General features: G+C 42.5%; 1 protein-coding gene across 2 annotated transcripts; it reads right to left on the reverse strand.

Annotated features, from left to right (window-relative positions):
• Positions 1-1,141: 1,141 nt before the first annotated feature.
• Positions 1,142-18,478, reverse strand: LOC106572245 (protein RCC2 homolog). 2 transcript variants are annotated; one of them, XM_014146269.2, is made up of 11 exons: positions 18,442-18,478; positions 10,044-10,473; positions 9,734-9,827; positions 9,344-9,487; positions 7,834-8,054; positions 5,526-5,640; positions 5,202-5,368; positions 4,403-4,583; positions 3,585-3,763; positions 2,561-2,638; positions 1,142-2,428 (listed from the first exon to the last, which is right to left on the reverse strand). In XM_014146269.2, exons 2-11 carry the CDS (start codon positions 10,467-10,469, stop codon positions 2,324-2,326), a joined length of 1,710 nt encoding a protein of 569 aa, XP_014001744.1. In that variant the 5' UTR covers positions 10,470-10,473; positions 18,442-18,478; the 3' UTR covers positions 1,142-2,323. The 2 variants fall into 2 exon arrangements, with proteins under 2 accessions (XP_014001744.1, XP_014001745.1); XM_014146270.2 differs by having other exon boundaries at positions 10,044-10,470; positions 18,442-18,463.
• Positions 18,479-21,322: the final 2,844 nt, after the last annotated feature.

Consider the following 21,322-nt stretch of genomic DNA (forward strand, 5'->3'; position numbering starts at 1 on the left):
ATTTTGTTACATCCTGAATTCAAAATGGATTAAAGACTTTTCTCTCACCTATATACACACACACACACATTACTCCATAAAGGACTAAGTGAAAACATATTTAGACATTTTTGTAAATTTATTGAAAAATACAGAAATAGCTCATTTACATAAGTATTCACACCCCTGAGTCAACTTTGTAGAAGTCTTTCTGGCTAAGTCTTAAGAGCTTTCCACACCTGGGTCGTGACATTTGCCCATTGTTCTTTAAATTCATCCAGCTCTGTCAAATTAGCAGAGCATTGCGAGACAACCATTTTTAGGTCTTGCCATAGATTTTCAAGCAGATTTAAGTCAATAACTCGGCCACTCAAACCTCACTGTTTTCTTGGTAAATTACTAGTGTAGCTTTAGCCTTGTTTCAGGCTTTTGTCCTGCTGAAAGGTGAATTCAACTTCCAGAAAGCAGACAACCAGGTTTCCTCTAGGATTTTTCTTGTGCTTAGCTCCTATTTATTTTTTTTATCCTGAGAAACTCTCCAGTACTTAATGACTACAAGCATACCCATAACATGATGCAGCCACAACTATGCTTGAAAATATGGAGAGTGGTACTCGGTAAAGTGCTGTTTTGGATTTGCCACAAACATAACACTTTGTATTTAGTGCCTTGTTGCAAACAGGATGCATGTTTTGGAATAATCTGTACAGGCTTCCTTTTCACCCTGTCAACTAGGTTAGTATTGTTTAGTAACAATGTTGTTGATCCATTATCTCCTATCACAGCCATTAAACAGCTTTAAAATCACCATTGTCCCCATGGGGAAATCTGATTTCCTTCCTCCAGCAACTGAGTTAAGAAGGATGCCTGTATCTTTGTAGTGACTGGTGTATTGATACAGCATTCAAAGGGATATTCAATGTCAGATTTTTACATTTTTATCCATCTACCAATAGTTGCCCTTTACGAGGCATTAGAAAACCTCCCTGGTCTTTGGTTGAAATTCATTGCTCAACTGAGTGACCTTAGATAATTGTATGTGTGGGGTACAGAGATGAGGCAGTCAAAGAATCATGTTATTTGTGACTTAAGCTAATTTTTACTCCTGAACTTATTTAGGATTGCCATAACAAAAGGGGTGGAATACTTATGAATCAAGACATTTCAGCTATTCATTTAATTTGTACAAATGTAAACAATTCTACTGACATTATGGGGTGTTTGTATACAAGTATAAAAAAAACAATGTAATACATTTTACATTCAGGCTGAAACAACTGAACAGGTATGAATACTTTCTGAAGGCACTAGATTCAGCTAGCCATAACTCCCAAAATGCAGACAAATCAACCTTCCACAATGTTAATCCAGCATAACCATCTGTAAATCGTGAATCTCAAGTATTTGGCAGCTCAGAACCTGTGTAAGGTGTGATATGCTCATTGGTAAATTTGCTTGTCAGAATTAGTTAAATCAGATTGGTGCTAGAAGTGTGGCCCAAAATCAACCCATGGAGTGCACATAATCGGTATGTACAAGAAACTTGCCCATCTGTACGATCCCAGTCATCTACTCCTAGCTCATCCAAAATATGGTGAATGATTGGTCAGCAGATGGCCGCATACTAACTGCTACATGCAGTGATGACTGGGGGCAGGCAATGTCAGAACAGACTGAACAAAATCAACCAATTTAATTAACCTTTACCATTTCCACGTTTGAAATGTAAAAAACATGCGGGCCTTCTGACCCAGACACCAAAACAAATTAAGAAAAACAACCAGTCTTGATTTAAAACTAGGATAACCACACCCTGTTAACCATTTGCACACAAAGAGTCGCACAACTCAACTACTTGCAAAACCACATTCATGCTGGTTTTCATTGCCAAGATTGCAGTGCCCACACCTGGATTCCCAGGCTAAAATGAGTCACTGAGGTAAAAAAAGGCCGGAATGTCAAGTAGTTACTGGCCTTATGGACAGTTGCGCATCAACACCAATAGTTAATCATACAAGTGAAGAGATTAACCAAGGAATGTAACAGAAGTCAATGGCCGGAGAGCGTCAACTTGATGGCACAATGTCTCAGATCCCGATTGTGTTCTGACAATGCATGCAGAGTAATACTGCCATGGACTTCATGAACAAAGTCAAATAAAATGTAATTGGTCTTTGGGAACAAACACTAAGAACTGACTTGTTTTTTTGAAGTGTATGCAAACATATTCATGAGAGCCCACCCTCCCCAGCCATCCATCAAGCCTTACAAAGGTGACTTAAAGGGGAGGTGCATTCTGGAGAGAATCTGTTGACAAATGGTAAGGTGGCTGGATGGTGCCCCATCAGAGGGGGCCTGGGTTGTACTCTGGCAGCTTCTTGAGCGTCTCTTGTTCCTGTGGAGTATCCTGTCTGGCGATGACCAGGCAGTGTGCGTATCCCATCACCACCTGCAACCACAAACACCCAAATGTTTCAGCCCAAAGAGTGAACATTCACCTAAATGCAGTTTCACATCTACAGAATACATAAGTGGGAATTCAAATTCAGCACTATTTTCATTCTCTGTTGCTGCTCCACACCTGTTCAGTGTAAACTCCATCCAGGGTCTTCACCTCCTGAGCAGTAGTGGAGGACTTGGCCTTGTTGTCGCCGTATCCCTGTAACAAACACAAAACCCATGTCATAAGAGATAGAGAAGCCAGAAGAGGTGTGCCAATTCAGCAGTCATTTGAGCACATTTCTATTCTGAACACAAATATAAAACGCAATATTTTCAAAGATTTGAGAGTTACCGTTCATATAAGGAAATCAGTCAATTGAAATAAATTCATTAGGCCCTAATCTATGGATTTCACATGACTGGGCAGGGGTGAAGCCATGGGTGGGCCTTGGAGGGCATAGGCCTAACGACTTGGCAGCCAGGCCCAGCCAACCAGAATGAGTTTTTCCTTACAAAAAGTCTATATTACAGACAGAAATACTCCTCACCCCCCCTCCCCCTCAGATGATCACACAGGTGAAGAAGCTGGATGTGGACGTCCTGGGCTGGCGTGGATACACGTGGTCTGTGGTTGCGAGGCCGTTTAGACATACTGCCAAATTCTCTAAAACGACGTTGGAGGCAGCTTATGGTAGAGCAATTAACATTCAATTCTCTGGAAACAGCTCTGGTAGACATAACTGCAGTCAGCATGCCAATTGCACACTCCCTCAAAACTTGAGGTATCTGTGGCATTGTGTTGTGTGACTATAAACTGCACATTTTGAATTGGCCTTTTACTGTCCCCAGCACAAGGTGCAGTTGTATAATTATCATAATTAATCAGCTTTTTGATATAATCCATCCACCTGACAGGTGTGGCATCTTGTCAAACAACAAATGCTCACTAACAGGGATGTAAACAAATTATGCACAAAATTTGAGAGAAAAAAGATTTTTGAGCATATGGAAAATGTCTGGGATTTTTTATTTCAGCTCATGAAACATGGGACCAACACGTTACATGTTCCGTTTATATTTATTTTCAGTGTATAATTGTATAGCACTTTGGGTGTGAGAAATATACTTTATACATACACCAATTAATTATTATTAAAACTTACCAGTTCTCCAAAGGTGGGGGAGGGTCCCCAGCTGATGGTGCTGTCGTCTGCAGCGATAACTATACTGCTTTTCCCGCACGCCAGACTGCGGACCTTCCAGCCACACAGGTCCTGCACGGCCTTGGGGTACATGGTAGACTCCCGCGAGGTATTGGTGACCCCCCAGAAAAACAGCCCTCCTGCACACAAAATGTTAATATTGTAGCTTCCTTATCAAAAAACACCAGCGTCCTTGGCAAAAGTGTCCAACTCTTGGCGTAATGGCTACATTGTTTAGACTGACAGATGCTAGGTTCAAATCAGTTGGGATACGCCCTGAAATCACTACAACATACACAACAAAACATTAAGAACACCTTCCTAATATTGACTTGCACCACCTTTTGCCCTCAGAACAGCTTCAGTTCGTCTGGGCATGTACTCTACAAGGTGTCGAAAGCGTTCCACAGGGCTGCTGGCCAATATTGACTGCAAAGTTTCCCACAGTTGTATCAAGTTGGCTGGATGTCCTTTGGGTGGTGGACCATTCTTGATACACATGGGAAACTGTGTGTATCAAGAATCATCTTCTCTGATTGAAGTGGATTTAACAGGTGACCTCAATAAGGGATCACAGCTTTCACCTGGTCAGTCTGTCATGGAAAGAGATGTTTTGTACAGAGTGTATATCAGGTAGAGCAACAGACTTGGGGGAAGTAACAGTAGTATTCTTGGTTTATAGTGGTATAAATTGATTATAGGGGTGATAAATAAAATAATTCTAAAAGAGATTTACTCATCAGTGCGACATTCAAGGGGTTAAGCATTGTGTCCCATACCCATCTCATTTACAGCGAAGGAGCACTGATAGCCAGTGTAGATTTGGGATGCCCCGCGCCCGGGGAAGTCAAAGAGCTTCACCAGTCTGGGCACCATCTCGTCCTTCTGCTCCGTGTGACCCAGCCGTCCATAACCACCAAAGCCCCAGGAAAACACCCGCTTCTGGGAGTCCAATATCAGCTGGGGACACACACAAACAGATTACATACCTCATGCTAACAAAACAAAAGTGAGAAGAAAAAAACCTGACTTTGCGAATCAACTACGGCCAATGTAAGTGAAAACTCATACTTAGAGTGGACAATCCCTTTAAACACAGGCTGGTGCCAAATGTTATCAGACCCGCTCAGCTCCCTATTAGTGTCCAGATTTAAAGACCAGAATGAAGAGGTCTCCATCTGCAGGTTCATTCATTAAACATGAAGGGAACACTGTAGCTTGCTCTGGATAAGAGCGTCAGTTGAATGACTCAAATGTACGTTCTTCATTCAGTAATTATGCAAAGGTTGGGGGATGGGGACATCACTAATATATACCAACACTATTGTGAGATGCAAAAGTTCTATATCATTCTTTGATTTCTGTTTCTAAAATGCAAATTTCTGGCTCAAGGGGTATTTGTGGCAGTAGGTATCAGAGCCCATATTCGTAAAAGCGCCTCAGAGTAGGAGTGCTGATCTAGGATCAGGTTCCCCATGTACATGTCATTTTATTCATTATGATCTAAAAGGCCAAACTGATCCTAGATCAGCATTCCTTATCCAAGACTGAATACGGGTCCTGGTCTTCCCTCCTCACCGTGTGATTGCCTCCGCAGGCAACGTCTCGGACCACCACGTTAGGTACAGGCGTCACCTGGCCGTCCTTACTCTTCTCGATGAAGATGGCCACGCGGCGTGCAATGGTCTCACAGTCAAACTCGATGCGCTGGGCGCGGGCAATGAACTTGCCGTCAGAGTTGTGTCCTGTGACCCAAAACACAACACAAAAATAAGTGCAACGCCAGTGTTTGATCTAGAATGATTTTTGAAGGGGTCATTGTGACTCTTCAAATGTGTCATTGGAGAAACTTTTTTTAGAAGTTTAAATCTGTCCAGTCCTGCTCGTTAGTTGTGGACATACCTAGCTGGCCATACTCTGGGCACCCGAACGAGTAGAGGTTTCCTTTGCAGTCCACCACCATGCTGAACTCTGCCCCACACGCCACCTTGACCAAGGGCTGCCCATTGTACTGGATCTGAGAGGGGAAAGGAGAAGCTTTGATAAGCACAGGCTCAGCATGTGGCCATATTAGACCCATAATAAATCAGCCACAATAACTAGGCAGATGAATAGGGAAGTTGATGTTGCTTCCAAAGAATGCATTATAAAATTGGCTAAAATAGTACTCACACACAACTATGTCATGTTTCCAAATTATTACTTTATTCAGACAAAGGGTACTGCTATGGGATCCCCCATGGCTCCTAACTGATCCTGTCGTGTTACTTGTCCCAGACCTGCTGTTTTCAACTCTAGAGACAGCAGGAGCGGTAGAGATACTGTGAATGATCGGCTATGAAAAGCCAACTGACATTTACTCCTGAGGTGCTGACCTGTTGCACCCTCGACAACCACTGTGATTATTATTATTTGACCCTGCTGGTCATCTATGAACATTTGAACATCTTGGCCATGTGCTGTTATAATCTCCACCCGGCACAGCCAGAAGAGGACTGGCCACCCCTCAGAGCCTGGCATCTCTCTAGGTTTCTTCCTAGGTTCTGGCCTTTCTAGGGAGTTTTTCCTAGCCACTGTGCTTCTACACCTGCATTGCTTGCTGTTTGGGGTTTTAGGTTGGGTTTCTGTACAGCACTTTGAGATATCAGCTGATGTAAGAAAGGCTTTGTAAATACATTTGATATGATTTAAATTTGATTTAACTATGCAAATTTGTATGTGGGTTACATGGAGAAACAGTCAATTCTGAATCCTCTCAAAAATGTTCTCTTGCCTAACATAATTATTTAGAAACAGTACATTGATGATATTTTTGTTCTATGGAGGGATGATGCAAAACAGCTCCAGGCGTTCCATGCTTTTCTTAACTCCTGTTCTGAGCACCTGAGATTTACTATGCAACCTGACACACGTCAAATCAGTTTCCTTGATCTTCTGATTTTGTGTGAGGATAATGTTCTTTACACTGATCTTTACAGGAAACCTACTGATCATAACAATTTGTTGAGGGCTGATAGTTGTCACCCGCTTCCCTTGAAAAACAGTTTCCCTACAGCCAATTCTGTCAAATCAAAAGAACTTTCAAAAAACAATCAGATTGACAGAAATATGGCTGAGACACAAAGAAAATTCAAGGAGAGGGGGTACAAAAACGAACAGATTAATACTGCCATTGAGAAAATCCTAAATAAATCGAGACATGATCTCTTTCAAGGAGAGTCTCCCAAAAAGAAGCATTCTTGTGTTCTTACTACCCGCTATTCAAAGTGCTCTGAACAAATTAAGGGAATCTTTCACAAACATTGGCACATTGTAAGATCCGATAACAGTAATGTGTTTTCCAACCCTCCCTCAGTCGTTTTCTCGCGGGGCAGAAATCTCAGAGATCAATTGGTAAACTCTCATTTACCACCACAAAATATCCCTGCACAACATCTATTTGTGCCTCTACCAGATGGAAACAACAAGTGTAATGGCTGCGCTCAATGCAATGGCTCTTACAAATGTAGATCCTTCAAACAACCCCAAACAGGGAAACAAATCAAAGGTGTTATCACATGCTCCACTAAGACAGTGATTTATCTTATAACTTGTCCTTGTGGTAAAAAGTATGTGGGTAAAACGACGTGTGAATTAAAACTACGAAGCATTGTAGCACCATTAGGTGCAAAAATTCGACGTACCCAGTTGCAGCCCACTTTTTGGAAGCGAACCACTCGATTTCGTCCCTATGTTATATCGGCATCGGACATGTCACCCTCCCTACAAGATGGGGTGACCTCAACAATTTATTGTTAAAACGAGAGGCTGCCTGGATCTTTCATTTAAAGACCCTTTCTCCCTTCGGTCTCAAAGTAGACTTTGATCTGAAGCCATTGTGATTTTGCTATTCATTGTAAATGTTTGTAGGCCTATGTAGCCAAACTGTATCTATGATCGTATGCTATCCATTTATGTTTTTTTATATGTTCTATTTATATCTGTAAATTAACCAATGATATCAAGCCATACCCGGCCATGATTACAGACACTTGTGTCCTTTGACACTATATAAACTAGTGAACTGCAGTGTTTGTCATTATACCCTGATGTATACCCTGATGAAGACAGCTTGTCTGTCGAAACGTTGGTTATTAGGTAATTCAATTATTGCATCTGAGCTCCTAGAGCGTGCGGCTCTCCTTTCTTTTTCAAGGTTGATGTTGCTTACCAGGGCTGGACTGAGGACTGCATCTGTTTGGTTGCCCTGGCCCAGCTGGCCCAGTTTGTTCTCTCCAAACGAGTAGGCGGTGCCACCCTCTGTCAATGCCAGGGTGTGGTTGCGTCCACAGGCTGCAGCCACCACCACTTCGTCTGCGAGGGGCTCAATCAGCTTTGGGGCCTCCAGGCGTTTGGTGTCCCCGTGACCCAGCTGACCCTTTTCATTTCGACCTGATAGTTGCAGAAAGAAGTCAATATTGACCATTTCTTCTGGACTCAGCTAGAATGATTACATCTATGAGACATATACACTACCGTTCAAAAGTTTGGGGTCACTTAGAAATGTCCTTGTTTTTTAAAGAAAAGCAACAAAAACAATTGTGCATTAAAATAACATCAAATTGATCATAAATACAGTGTAGACATTGTTAATGTTGTAAATGGCCAGAAACAAATAAAGAAATTTCTTCTGAAACTCATCAGTCTATTCTTGTTCTGAGAAATGAAGGCTATTTCATGTGAGAAATTGCCAAGAAACGGAAGAGCTGTACAACGCTGTGTACTACGCCCTTCACAGAAGCAAAACACCATTCTCAAAGTCAACAGTGAAGAGGCAACTCCGGGATGCTGGCCTTCTAGGCAGAGTTCCGCTGTCCAGTGTCTGTGTTCTTTTGCCCATCTTTTATTTTTATTGGCCAGTCTGAGATATGGCTTTTTCTTTGCAACTCTGCCTAGAAGGCCAGCATCCTGGAGTCACCGCTTCATTGTTGACGTTGAGACTGGTGTTTTGTGGGTATTATTTAATGAAGCTGCCAGTTGAGGACTTGTGAGGCGTCATTTTCTCAAACTAGACACTGTAATGTACTTGTCCTCTTGCTCAGTTGTGCACTGGGGCCTCCCACTCTTTCTATTCTGGTTAGAGCCAGCTTGCGCTGTTCTGTGAAGGGCGTAGTACACAGCATTGTATGAGATCTTCAGTTTCTTGGCAATTTCTCGCATGGAATAGCCTTCATTTCTCAGAACAAGAATAGACTGATGAGTTTCAGAAGAAAGTTATTTTTTTCTGGCCATTTTGAGCCTGTAATCGAACCCCAATGCTGATGCTCCAGATACTCAACTAGTCTAAAGAAGGACAGTTTTATTGCTTCTTTAAAATCAGTACAACAGTTTCAGCTGTGCTAACATAATTGCAAAAGGGTTTTCTAATGATCAATTAGCCTTTTAAAATGATAAACTTGGATTAGCTAACACAACGTGCCATTGGAACACAGGAGTGATTGTTGCTGATAATGGGCCTCTGTACGCCGATGTAGATCGTCCATTAAAAATCAGCCGTTTCCAGCTATAATAGTCATTTACAACGTCTACACTGTATTTCTGATCAATTTGATGTTCTTTTAAATGGACAAAAAAATTGGCTTTTCTTTCAAAACAAGGACATTTCTAAGTGACCCCAAACTTTTGAATGGTAGTGTATATGCAAGTATAAACTATGAGCTATTACGGTATAGCATTCCTACCCCAGCTCCAGAGCTTGCCCTCGGTGGTGATTAGGAGGCTGTGGGCAGCACAGGGCCCAGACACCACACTACTGACCTGCACGTCACTAAGGCTGCTGTAGCGGTGAGGACCCCACAAGTTCTGGCCTAGGTTCCTGAAGGCCACTGAGAAACCACACACACACAACACAATTTTAACAAAGTCTGTTGCGATTTTAAATGCACTTTAAAGTTTGATTTAATAAGAAACAGGAACATTTTAATACTGCTGTCAATTATGAGGGTTGCTTCAAGATTGTCAGTAGAAAGACAGGAAAAACTACTTTAAAAAGTTGGTAGCACAAGTGCTATTAAGGGACAACCGAGTGGAGTATTGCATACAGCAATGTACAGGACTGGGCAGGGTTATACCTTGTGCTTTTGGCACCTCTTTCCTTCCGATGAGATCCCAGTTGGTGGCTCCGAAAATGAGCAGTTGACCTTTGACTTTAGGTAAGTCAAGTTTCTATAGAAATGACAATACAGGGATCAGCTTTATCTTAACGTTTCTCCTGTTTGTTCTAGCACTGCATAAGCACCATTGATTTACAAGTGACTAATAACATGTTGTTACATTCTCTATTCACATTAACCACAATTCTATATAGTCACATCACAAATCCCCTCCCTTGATTATCTGAACAATGTTCGACTTAACCCCATGCAGGTAAGGAGGACTTACTACTTTTTCCTTAATATCGTCAGCAACAGTGACTGCTTGAAGGCCTGACTTGGTGATCTTAGGCATGTGTGCGGCTGCTCGGCCATGGAAACCCATTTCACGAAGCTCCCGACGAACAGTTCTTGTGCTGACCTTGCTTCCAGAGGCTGTTTGGAACTCAGTTGTGAGTGTTGCAACAGAGGACGGACGATTTGTACGTGCTACACGCTTCAGCACTCGGCGGTCCCGTTCTGTGAGCTTGTGGGGTCTACCACTTCGCGGCTGCGCTGTTGTTGCTCCTAGACGTTTCCACTTCACAATAACAGCACTTACAGTTGACCGGGGCAGCTCTAGCATGGCAGAAATTTGACGAACTGACTTGTTGGAAAGGTAGCATCCTATGACGGTGCCACGTTGAAAGTCACTGAGCTCTTTAGTACGGACCATTCTACTGCCAATGTTTGTCACCGGAGAAAAGTTGGGGCGAAAACAAAACAGACATACATTGTGATATCAATACAACCATAACCAAAGTCTTCTTCCTGAACTGCTGACAACGCAATTTGCAATGATCTGGTCCATGTACACAAAAGTTAGAAAGCCACTTATCCTAGCCATGATTAACCATAGCGACTCGCGCTAGTAACGTCATAGCACTTATAAGAAATCCCACTAGGCCCTCAGACGAACCATCAATCAAGCAAAGCGTGAATACAGGATTAAAATTGAATCCTACACCGACTCTGACGCTCGTCGGATGTTGCAGGGCTTGAAAACTATTACGGACTACAAAGGGAAACCGAGACGCGAGCTGCCCAGTGACGAGAGCCTACCGGACGAGCTAAATGCTTTTTATGCTCGCGTAGAGGCAAGCAACACTGAAGCATGCATGAGAGCACCAGCTGTTCTGGACGACTGTGTGATAACGCTCTCGGTAGCCGATGTGAGCAAGACCTTTAAAACAGGTCAACATTCACAAAGCCACAGGGCAGACAGATAACAAGAACGTGTACTCAAAGCATGCACCGACCAACTGGCAAGTGTCTTCACTGACATTTTCAACCTCTCCCTGACCGAGTCTGTAATAACTGCAAGTTTCAAGCAGACCACCATAGTCCCTGTGCTCAAGGAAGCGAAGGTAACCTGCCTAAATGATTATTGCCCCGTAGCACTCACGTCGGTAGCCATGAAGTGCTTTGAAAGTCTGGTCTGACCGTACATTACGGCCCATCCCTGGGGCCAAGCTTCCTACCATCCAAGACCTATATACTAGGCGGTGTCAGAGGAAAGCACAAAAACTTGTCAGTCTCCAAAACAGTCATAGACTGTTTTCTCTGCTTCCGCACGGCAAGCGGTACCGGAGCGCCAAGTCTAGGACAAAAAGTCTCCTTAACCTGTTAGGGCTAGGGGGCAGCATTTGCACGTCTGGATAAAAAAAATGTACCCGATTTAATCTGGTTACTAATCCTACCCAGTAACTAGAATATGCATATACTTATTATATATGGATAGAAAACACTCTAAAGTTTCTAAAACTGTTTGAATGGTGTCTGTGAGTATAACAGAACTCATTTGGCAGGCAAAACCCTGAGACATTTTCTGACAGGAAGTGGATACCTGATGTGTTGTATTGACTTTAAACCTATCCCATTGAAAAACACAGGGGCTGAGGAATATTTTGGCACTTCCTATTGCTTCCACTAGATGTCACCAGCCTTTACAAAGTGTTTTGAGTCTTCTGGAGGGAGATCTGACCGAACAAGAGCCATGGAACGATGATGTCCCATTAGACACCTGGCGCGCGAGTTCATGTTGGGTACCCTCGTTCCAATACGTTATAAAAGAGTATGCATTCGTCCACCTTGAATATTATTCATGTTCTGGTTAAAAAGGCCCTAATGATTTATGCTATACAACGTTTGACATGTTTGAACGAACGGAAATATATTTTTTCCCCTCGTTCATGACGAGAAGTCCGGCTGGCTTAGATCATGTGCTAACAAGACGGAGATTTTTGGACATAAATGATGAGCTTTTTTGAACAAAACTACATTCGTTATGGACCTGTGATACCTGGAAGTGACATCTGATGAAGAGAATCAAAGGTAATGGATTATTTACATAGTATTTTCGATTTTAGATCTCCCCAACATGACGTCTAGTCTGTATCGCAACGCGTATTTTTCTGGGCGCAGTGCTCAGATTATTGCAAAGTGTGATTTCCCAGTAAGGTTATTTTTAAATCTGGCAAGTTGATTGCGTTCAAGAGATGTAAATCTATAATTCTTTAAATGACAATATAATATTTTACCAATGTTTTCTAATTTTAATTATTTAATTTGTGACGCTGACTTGACTGCCGGTTATTGGAGGGAAACGATTTCCTCAACATCAATGCCATAGTAAAACGCTGTTTTTGGATATAAATATGAACTTGATAGAACTAAAAATGCATGCATTGTCTAACATAATGTCCTAGGAGTGTCATCTGATGGAGATTGTAAAAGGTTAGTGCATCATTTTAGCTGGTTTTATGGTTTTGGTGACCCTGTCTTTGACTTGACAAAACATTACACACAACTCTTGTAAATGTACTGTCCTAACATACTCTAAATTTATGCTTTCGCCGTAAAACCTTTTTGAAATCGTAAAACGTGGTTAGATTAAGGAGATGTTTATCTTTCAAATGGTGTAAAATAGTTGTATTTTTGAAAAATGTGAATTTTGACATTTATTTGGATTCAAATTTGCCGCTCTTGAAATGCACCTGCTGTTGATGGAGTGCACCACGGGTGGCACGCTAGCGTCCCACCTAGCCCATAGAGGTTAACAGCTTCTACCCCCAAGCCATAAGACTGCTGAACAATTAATCAAATGGCCACTGGACTAGTGGTCGGCCGATTAATCGGAATGGCCGATTAATTAAGGCCGATTTCAAGTTTTCATAACAATCGGAAATCGGTATTTTTGGACGCCAATTTGGCCATTTTTTTTCTTTTTTTACACCTTTATTTAACTAGGCAAGTCAGTTAAGAACACATTCTTATTTTCAATGACGGCCTAGGAACGGTGGGTTAACTGCCTTGTTCAGGGGCAGGACGACAGATTTTTACCTTGTCAGCTCGGGGATTCAATCTTGCAACCTTACGGTTAACTAGTCCAATGCACTAACCACCTGCTTTACATTGCACTCCACGAGGAGCCTGCCTGTTACGCGAATGCAGTAAGAAGCCAAGGTAAGTTGCTAGCTAGCATTAAAAACTTCTTATAAAAAACAATCAATCAATCATAATCACTAGTTAACTACACATGGTTGATGATATTACTAGTTTATCTAGCCTGTCCTTCATTGCATATAATCGCTTAGGTACACGAAAAAGGACCGTCATTGCTCCAACGCGTACCTAACCGTAAACATCAATGTCTTTCTTAAAATTAATACACAAGTATATATATTTTAAACCTGCATATTTAGTTAATATTGCCTGCTAACATGAATTTCTTTTAACTGGGGAAAATGTGTCACTTCTATTGCAACAGAGTCAGGGTATATGCAGCAGTTTGGGCTACATGGCTCATGATTTAACGAAAGCGCATTTGCGAAAAAAGCACAGTCGTTGCACGACTCAATACACAGAAGTATATATTTTTAAACCTGCATATTTAGCTAAAAGAAATCCAGGTTAGCAGGCAATATTAACCAGGTGTAATTGTGTCACTTCTCTTGCGTTCATTGCACGCAGAGTCAGGGTATATGCAACAGTTTGGGCCGCCTGGCTCGTTGCGAACTAATTTGCCAGAATTTTACTTAATTATGCCATAACATTGAAGGTTGTGCAATGTAACAGGAATATTTAGACTTAGGGATGCCACCTGTTAGATAAAATACGGAACGGTTCCCTATTTCACTGAAAGAAAAAACGTTTTGTTTTCAAGATGATAGTTTCTGGATTCGACCATATTAATGACCTAAGGCTCGTATTTCTGTGTGTTTATTATATTATAATTAAGTCTATGATTTGATAGAGCAGTCTGAGCGGTGGTAGGCACCAGCAGGCTCGTAAGCATTCATTCAAACAGCACTTTCGTGCGGTTTGCCAGCAGCTCTTCGCAATGCTTCAAGCATTGCGCTGTTTATGACTTCAAGCCTATCAACTCCCAAGATTAGGCTGGTGTAACCAATGTGAAATGGCTAGCTAGTTAGTGGGGTGCGCGCTAATAGCGTTTCAAATGTCACTCGTGCTGAGACTTGGAGTAGTTGTTCCCCTTGCTCTGCATGGGTAACGCTGCTTCGAGGGTGGCTGTTGTCGATGTGTTCCTGGTTCGAGCCCAGGTAGGAGCGAGGAGAGGGACGAAAGCTATACTGTTACACTGGCAATACTAAAGTGCCTATAAGAACATCCAAAAGTCAAAGGTATATGAAATACAAATCGTATAGAGAGAAATAGTCCAATAATTCCTATAATAACTACAACCTAAAACTTCTTACCTGGGAATATTGAAGACTCATGTTAAAAGGAACCACCAGCTTTCATATGTTCTCATGTTCTGAGCAAGGCACTTAAACATTAGATTTCTTACATGGCACATATTGCACTTTTACTTTCTTCTCCAACACTTTGGTTTAAATAATGCAAAAACAAATTGAACATGTTTCATTATTTATTTGAGGCTAAATTGATTTTATTGATGTATTATACACTGCTCAAAAAAATAAAGGCAACACAATGTAACTCCAAGTCAATCACACTTCTGTGAAATCAAACTGTCCACTTAGGAAGCAACACTGATTGACAATACATTTCACATGCTGTTGTGCAAATGGAATAGACAACAGGTGGAAATTATAGGCAATTAGCAAGACACCCCCAATAAAGGAGTGGTTCTGCAGGTGGGGACCACAGACCACTTCTCAGTTCCTATGCTTCCTGGCTGATGTTTTGGTCACTTTTGAATGCTGGCGGTGCTTTCACTCTAGTGGTAGCATGAGACGGAGTCTACAACCCACACAAGTGGCTCAGGTAGTGCAGCTCATCCAGGATGGCACATCAATGCGAGCTGTGGCAAGAAGGTTTGCTGTGTCTGTCAGTGTAGTGTCCAGAGCATGGAGGCGCTACCAGGAGACAGGCCAGTACATCAGGAGACGTGGAGAAGGCCGTAGGAGGGCAACAACCCAGCAGCAGGACCGCTACCTCCGCCTTTGTGCAAGGAGGAGCAGGAGAAGCACTGCCAGAGCCCTGCAAAATGACCTCCAGCAGGCCACAAATGTGCATGTGTCTGCTCAAACGGTCAGGAACAGACTCCATGAGGGTGGTATGAGGGCCCGACGTCCACAGGTGGGGGTTGTGCTTACAGCTCAACACCGTACAGGACGTTTGGCATTTGCCAGAGAACACCAAGATTGGCAAATTCGCCACTGGCGCCCTGTGCTCTTCACAGATGAAAGAAGGTTCACACTGAGCACGTGACAGACGTGACAGAGTCTGGAGACGCCGTGGAGAACGTTCTGCTGCCTGCAACATCCTCCAGCATGACCGGTTTGGCGGTGGGTCAGTCATGGTGTGGGGTGGCATTTCTCTGAGCCCTCCATGTGCTCGCCAGAGGTAGCCTGACTGCCATTAGGTACCGAGATGAGATCCTCAGACCCCTTGTGAGACCATATGTTGGTGCGGTTGGCCCTGGGTTCCTCCTAATGCAAGACAATGCTAGACCTTATGTGGCTGGAGTGTGTCAGCAGTTCCTGCAAGAAGAAGGCATTGATGCTATGGACTGGCCCACCCGTTCCCCAGACCTGAATCCAATTGAGCACATCTGGGACATCATGTCTCGCTCCATCCACCAACGCCACGTTGCACCACAGACTGTCCAGGAGTTGGCGGATGCTTTAGTCCAGGTCTGGGAGGAGATCCCTCAGGAGACCATCTGCCACCTCATCAGGAGCATGCCCAGGCATTGTAGGGAGGTCATACAGGCACGTGGAGGCCACACACACTACTGAGCCTCATTTTGACTTGTTTTAAGGACATTACATAAAAGTTGTATCAGCCTGCAGTGTGGTTTTCCACTTTAATTTTGAGTGTGACTCCAAATCCAGACCTCCATGGGTTGATAAATTGGATTTCCATTGATTATTTTGGTGTGATTTTGTTGTCAGCACATTCAACTATGTAAAGAAAAAAGTATTTAATAAGATTATTTCTTTCATTCAGATCTAGGATGTGTTGTTTAAGTGTTCCCTTTATTTTTTTGAGCAGTATATTAAGTTAAAATAAGTGTTCATTCAGTATTGTTGTAATTGTCATTATTACAAATAAAAAAATATATTAAAAAAAACCCGCCAGATTAATTGGTATAGGAAAAATCATAATCGGTTGACCTCTACTCCACATGCATGTTCTCCCCCACACATCTTTTGCCTTTACACACCGCCGCAACATGCCCAAACCTTTGACAGTTATAGCAACGCAATGGTTTCGGTATGGTCGCACATAGTAACTCATATACCCAATCTTAACTTTTTCTGGCAGTACTAGATCTTCAAAGTTAAGTAGCACTGACAAGCTATCCACCTTCTTCCCATTTTGTGTCACCTGAAGGTGCTTTGCCTCAATAAAAGGGCCTCCCTTCAAGTGGTCCTTTATTTCTTTCATGTTCATTTATGGAACTCCTGTAATAACTCCCTTCACCCACTGCCGTCCTGTTTGATCCGGCAGGCTACTATCAACCACACGTTTACATACCTGCTTGAGTTTTAGCTCCTTCTCATACTGTTTAACATTGAAACATACCACCAAACTTCCATCACGAAGAACTTTAGCAGACACAACCTCTCCTACTTTACTCTCCAAATCCCTAGTCAAAGTGATTGGACACACCGCCGTGACTCAACTTCAAATTCCTCGGCGTAACCATCTGAGAGAATCTGAAATGGTCTAAACACACGGACACCGTAGTGAAGAAGGCACGACAGCAACTATTTAACCTAAGGATGCTGATGCTCACAGTGTTCTACAGGAGCACCATTGAGAGCACACTGTCGGGCTGCATCACAGCCTGGTACGGCAACTCCACAGCTGCAGACCGCAAGGCTCTTCAGAAGGTGATACGTGCAGCCGAACACACCACTGGGAGCACACTCCCTGCCCTACAGGACACCTACACCACCAGGTGTCGCAGGAAGGCAAAGAAGATCATCAGGGAACCCAGCGACCCAAGCCATGCCCTGTTCTACCCGCTTCAAATCACTCAAACGCAGGTATAACAGGAGCATCATGGCAAAAACTATTGTCCAGTCTTTCAGTTTATACCCTCAGGATGCTGAATAGCCACCACTAGTCAGCTACCTGCTCCCCCCTCCCCTGCTACTCCCCGTATGGACCTCCCCCCACTACCAGCTACCCCCACCATAATGACATTCATCACTGTTGCAGTTGTTAATATGTACTTTTTTGTTTTTATTTCACTCAATGATCATGCTGCTGTCCCCCTATGGTCATTCCACCCAACCCCCTCAATAGTCTTTACTCTGCCTCCACCCCAATAGAAATGGATTTATTCATCACTGCCACCTTTGTTATTATGCATATTGTTTATTTGACCATTTTCATTATTTTATTTCACTAGTCCTGCATGACTAGATTTCCACTGTACCCTGTAATCACACCTGCAACCTGTACATGTAACTATTAAACCATCTGAATAGGGTCCTTAAAATGTCACCAACACCTTGAACGCATCTTCTCTCAGTACAACACTGCGAACCGAGCCTCCGTCATCACTACTCTCCCCCCCACAAGACCTGCAAAGGCTCCTCAGGCGTCCTCTTCTTCTTAACCTTTACTACTCTACCTCCACCTTTTTCCACTCCATCCCGTCCTCCTCAACTCCTAACCCGCCTACCTTTCCATCCATCTCTGTTCCAGTCACAGCCCAGTGTTGCTCAACCACCTCCACCAGATTTATTCACGTTTCGTCCATACAAAAACCGATTCGAAATGATATCTTGATAGAAAAAAATGAAAATTGACTAAGCTTGTCAGCTGTTCGTCGTTACAAATACACACCCGCTACTCCGAATCTGTTCAGATTCCTGTGTAACAAGCTTATTGAACTATATAGGAACCAGTCTTCCGATTATCTTCATTCTAATTCTGTGACTAATTAACACGTCTGCAGAGGGGTTTCCTTATTCTCTCGTGCTTGTCCGTCTTCCTAGTTTTTTAAATCTTTATTTTTTTTTAACAAAAGAATCTGCAGTCTCCGGCTCGATGAAACCACATGGGTACTGCCTATGTTTATAATTAACTACAGTCGTAAAATGCAAAAAGCTATAACTCGTAAAATACGTACAACTTTCCCTTATGTATATTAACGTTACAGCGTGTGATTCAAGTTGTAACACATATGTTTCAATGTTTACCTGGGATTCGTTTGCTGTGGATGTCTGGCCTATAAATCTTTTGATTGATGGTCTGCTTTATCGCTATGATCCCTCCCCCTTTGTCGTCTGTCTTTTTTGTTAAAATGTAAATATGTGCAGAGACGTGACATGCCGGCCCGGTTGGTACTACAAAACAGAATGGGACTTGGAAAATGTAAAGAAAACTACAACCCATGATGCTACCAAAGTATCATGTCGCCCTCTTGTGACGGGGATGTGCATACCACCCAAAAGTGGATTTTTTTAAATATTTTTTTTACAAATGCAAATTCGAGATTATTTAGGCTAGAGCCAAAGATGAAAGGGGAAATCCTTGACTAGAGCTCATTGCCAAATGTCAGTGAATTACATACTTTAAAAGTGTTAATTTCAACAGCCTGACCCTGCCACTTTGTTTGCTAAGCTACTAAGTTTAGGATGAGGCTTAGGTAACCACTCTGAAATTCAGAATGCCTGAAGGTCAATTAGACTGACATGATCGTTGGAAACATATTTGGAGCTATACATTGTAGATAATGTATACAAAAAAAATGGGTCAAAAAAACTATAGATTTGTATGATAGGGTAAGGTAAAAACTTTGGGTTCATGTTATCAACAACTTTTGGGTGAATAAAAAAACAACTAAATTGTATATATTGTATGTTTTTACTTTCTTACGACATACATCCCAGAAAGCAGGATAGAGGTTTTGATTGAGTAATGTCCTTGGTGTGGGAGTATAGAGCCAGCCACTAACTGGGATTCCCTTCGGCCAAACAATCCATGCACTGTTCTCTGACCGTAGATCACGTAGGCTTCTCTCTGCTGGGGTCTAATCATAAGACCACTCCATCTATGGCCGTCCTTCTCCCAAAAGCCTTGTGAATTATTCATAAGAAACGCATTTCAAATTGCACCATATTCCCTACATAGTGCACTACTTTTGGCCTGAGCTCAGGAATGACCCTCATTGCAGTTTGAGAGCTAAAAAAGTGTAATATGCCCCCTCAAACAGCACACTGTTTATCAGAACGTTTGCATTCGGCTACAGCCGTTTTGTTACTAAGCGTTCTTGAGATGAAGACCTTTGACCACAGTATACTCTGGGCGTGTCTTTAGAAATAAAAAGTCCACCTTGTTGGGAGCCATTTTGATTGTAAGAGTATTAGTTGTCATGATTTTTCATGCCTGAGAGGATAGAAATCCTGTGTTGTGTGTTTGAGGTCCCTGCCTGCCTGTGGAATCAGTCTGTACTGCATATCTGGATCTGCCACACACCCCTGAAGAATGTAACACACTCAGGTAGCATATGGCAGAACAGTCAATGACGAGAATGCAAGGAACTGTCGCCAAGTGTATGTGGTGTGAAGACTTCTTCCTACCCCAGTGACATGGTCCTTACTAGACTACTAAAAGAGGTTTATGCATACTGTAGGCCCCAACATTCTGTCTGACCTCTGGCTCTGTTCCAGCCTACTTTAAAACTGCTCTGGTCCAACCTCTCATTAAAAAGCCCAATCTAGATCCCTCCTCACAGAATAATTATAGACCTATCTCTAAGCTTCCAAAGCAAAAACAGGTTCAGAAACAAGATTCTCTGGTCTGATGGAACCAAGATTGAACTCTTTGGCCTGAATGCCTCTTTGGCGTCACGTTTGGAGGAAACCTGGCACCATCCCTATGGTGAAGAATGGTGGTGGCAGACTAGTCAGATCAAGGGAAATATGAATGTAGCAAAGTAGAGATCCTTGATGAAAACCTGCTCTAAAGCGCTCAGGACCTCCGATTGGGGTGAATGTTCACCTTCCAACAGAACGACCCTAAGCACACAGCCAAGACAACGCAGGAGAGGCTTTGGGACAAGTCTCAGAATGTCCTTGAGTGGCCCAGCCAGAGCCCGGACTTGAACCCGATCGAACATCTCTGGATACCTGAAAATAGCTGTGCAGCGACGCTCCCCATCCAACCTGACAGAGCACGAGAGATGGGAGAATCTCCCAAAATACAGGTGTGCCAAGCTTGTGGCGTCAGTCCCAAGAAGACTCGAGGTGGTAATTGCTGCCAAAGGCGCTTCAACAAAGTACTCAGTAAAGGATCTGAATACTTACGTAAATGTGAGATTTTTGATTTATAATAAAATGTGCAATAATGTCAACCTGTATTTGCCTTGTCATTATGTGATATTGTGTGTAGATTGCGGGGGAAAAAAACTATTTTAATCAATTTTTGAATAAAAATGTACCAAAATGTGGAAAAAGGGGTCTGAATACTTTCCGAATGCACTGCACAATGCTTTTTTTTGCTCACACCTAGATTACTGTAACTGAGACAGAGATCTACAGACAGAAAAATAAAAATGATATTTTCCTACCAGTGGTGTTTCCACTAGTAAATGGGGAAACCGAGGCTTTCTGAAGGCATCGGCGCTTTCACCAAATTGTGCCCCCCCAAAAAACTGATCGTTAATCAGAGCTTCATTTTCAGTACACAATTCAAATTAGGGCAGCATAAAAAGTAGCATTTGATTATACGATTTTTTCCCCCTCCACTGTTTTCATCAAAACTCCATGGCACAGCAGTAAATTGTTGGCTTTAGTAGCCAATAAATCATTTGGAATACCAGGTTAGCGTCATATCAAATTCACTATAAATATAATAATCTATGGGATTATTTAGGATTGCCAACACAGAAGCATATGAAATAAAGAATTTTAACAGCAGTGCAGAAAGTGTAGTTTCACACTAAAACAGAGGCACAACTCAAGTCCTCCCAAAATGACATTCATGCTGGTTTTCATTCCCAAGACTGCAGTGTCAACAGCTGGTTTCCCAGGCTAAAAAGGAGTCACTGAGGAAGATTGACAACAAGCAGACACTGGC

Source organism: Salmo salar, chromosome ssa15 (genome assembly GCF_905237065.1).
Source record: "Salmo salar chromosome ssa15, Ssal_v3.1, whole genome shotgun sequence".
NCBI classification, from domain to species: domain Eukaryota; kingdom Metazoa; phylum Chordata; class Actinopteri; order Salmoniformes; family Salmonidae; genus Salmo; species Salmo salar.

Coding starts and splice junctions, on each gene's coding strand:
- LOC106572245 (XM_014146269.2), bottom strand. CDS start 10,469: ATGGTCCGTACTAAAGAGCTCAGTGACTTTCAACGTGGCACCGTCATA. Junction 8,055..9,343: donor GGGCAAGCTCTGGAGCTGGG/GTAGGAATGCTA, acceptor TGCAACTATCAG/GTCGAAATGAAAAGGGTCAG. Junction 5,369..5,525: donor CCCAGAGTATGGCCAGCTAG/GTATGTCCACAA, acceptor TTTGGGTCACAG/GACACAACTCTGACGGCAAG.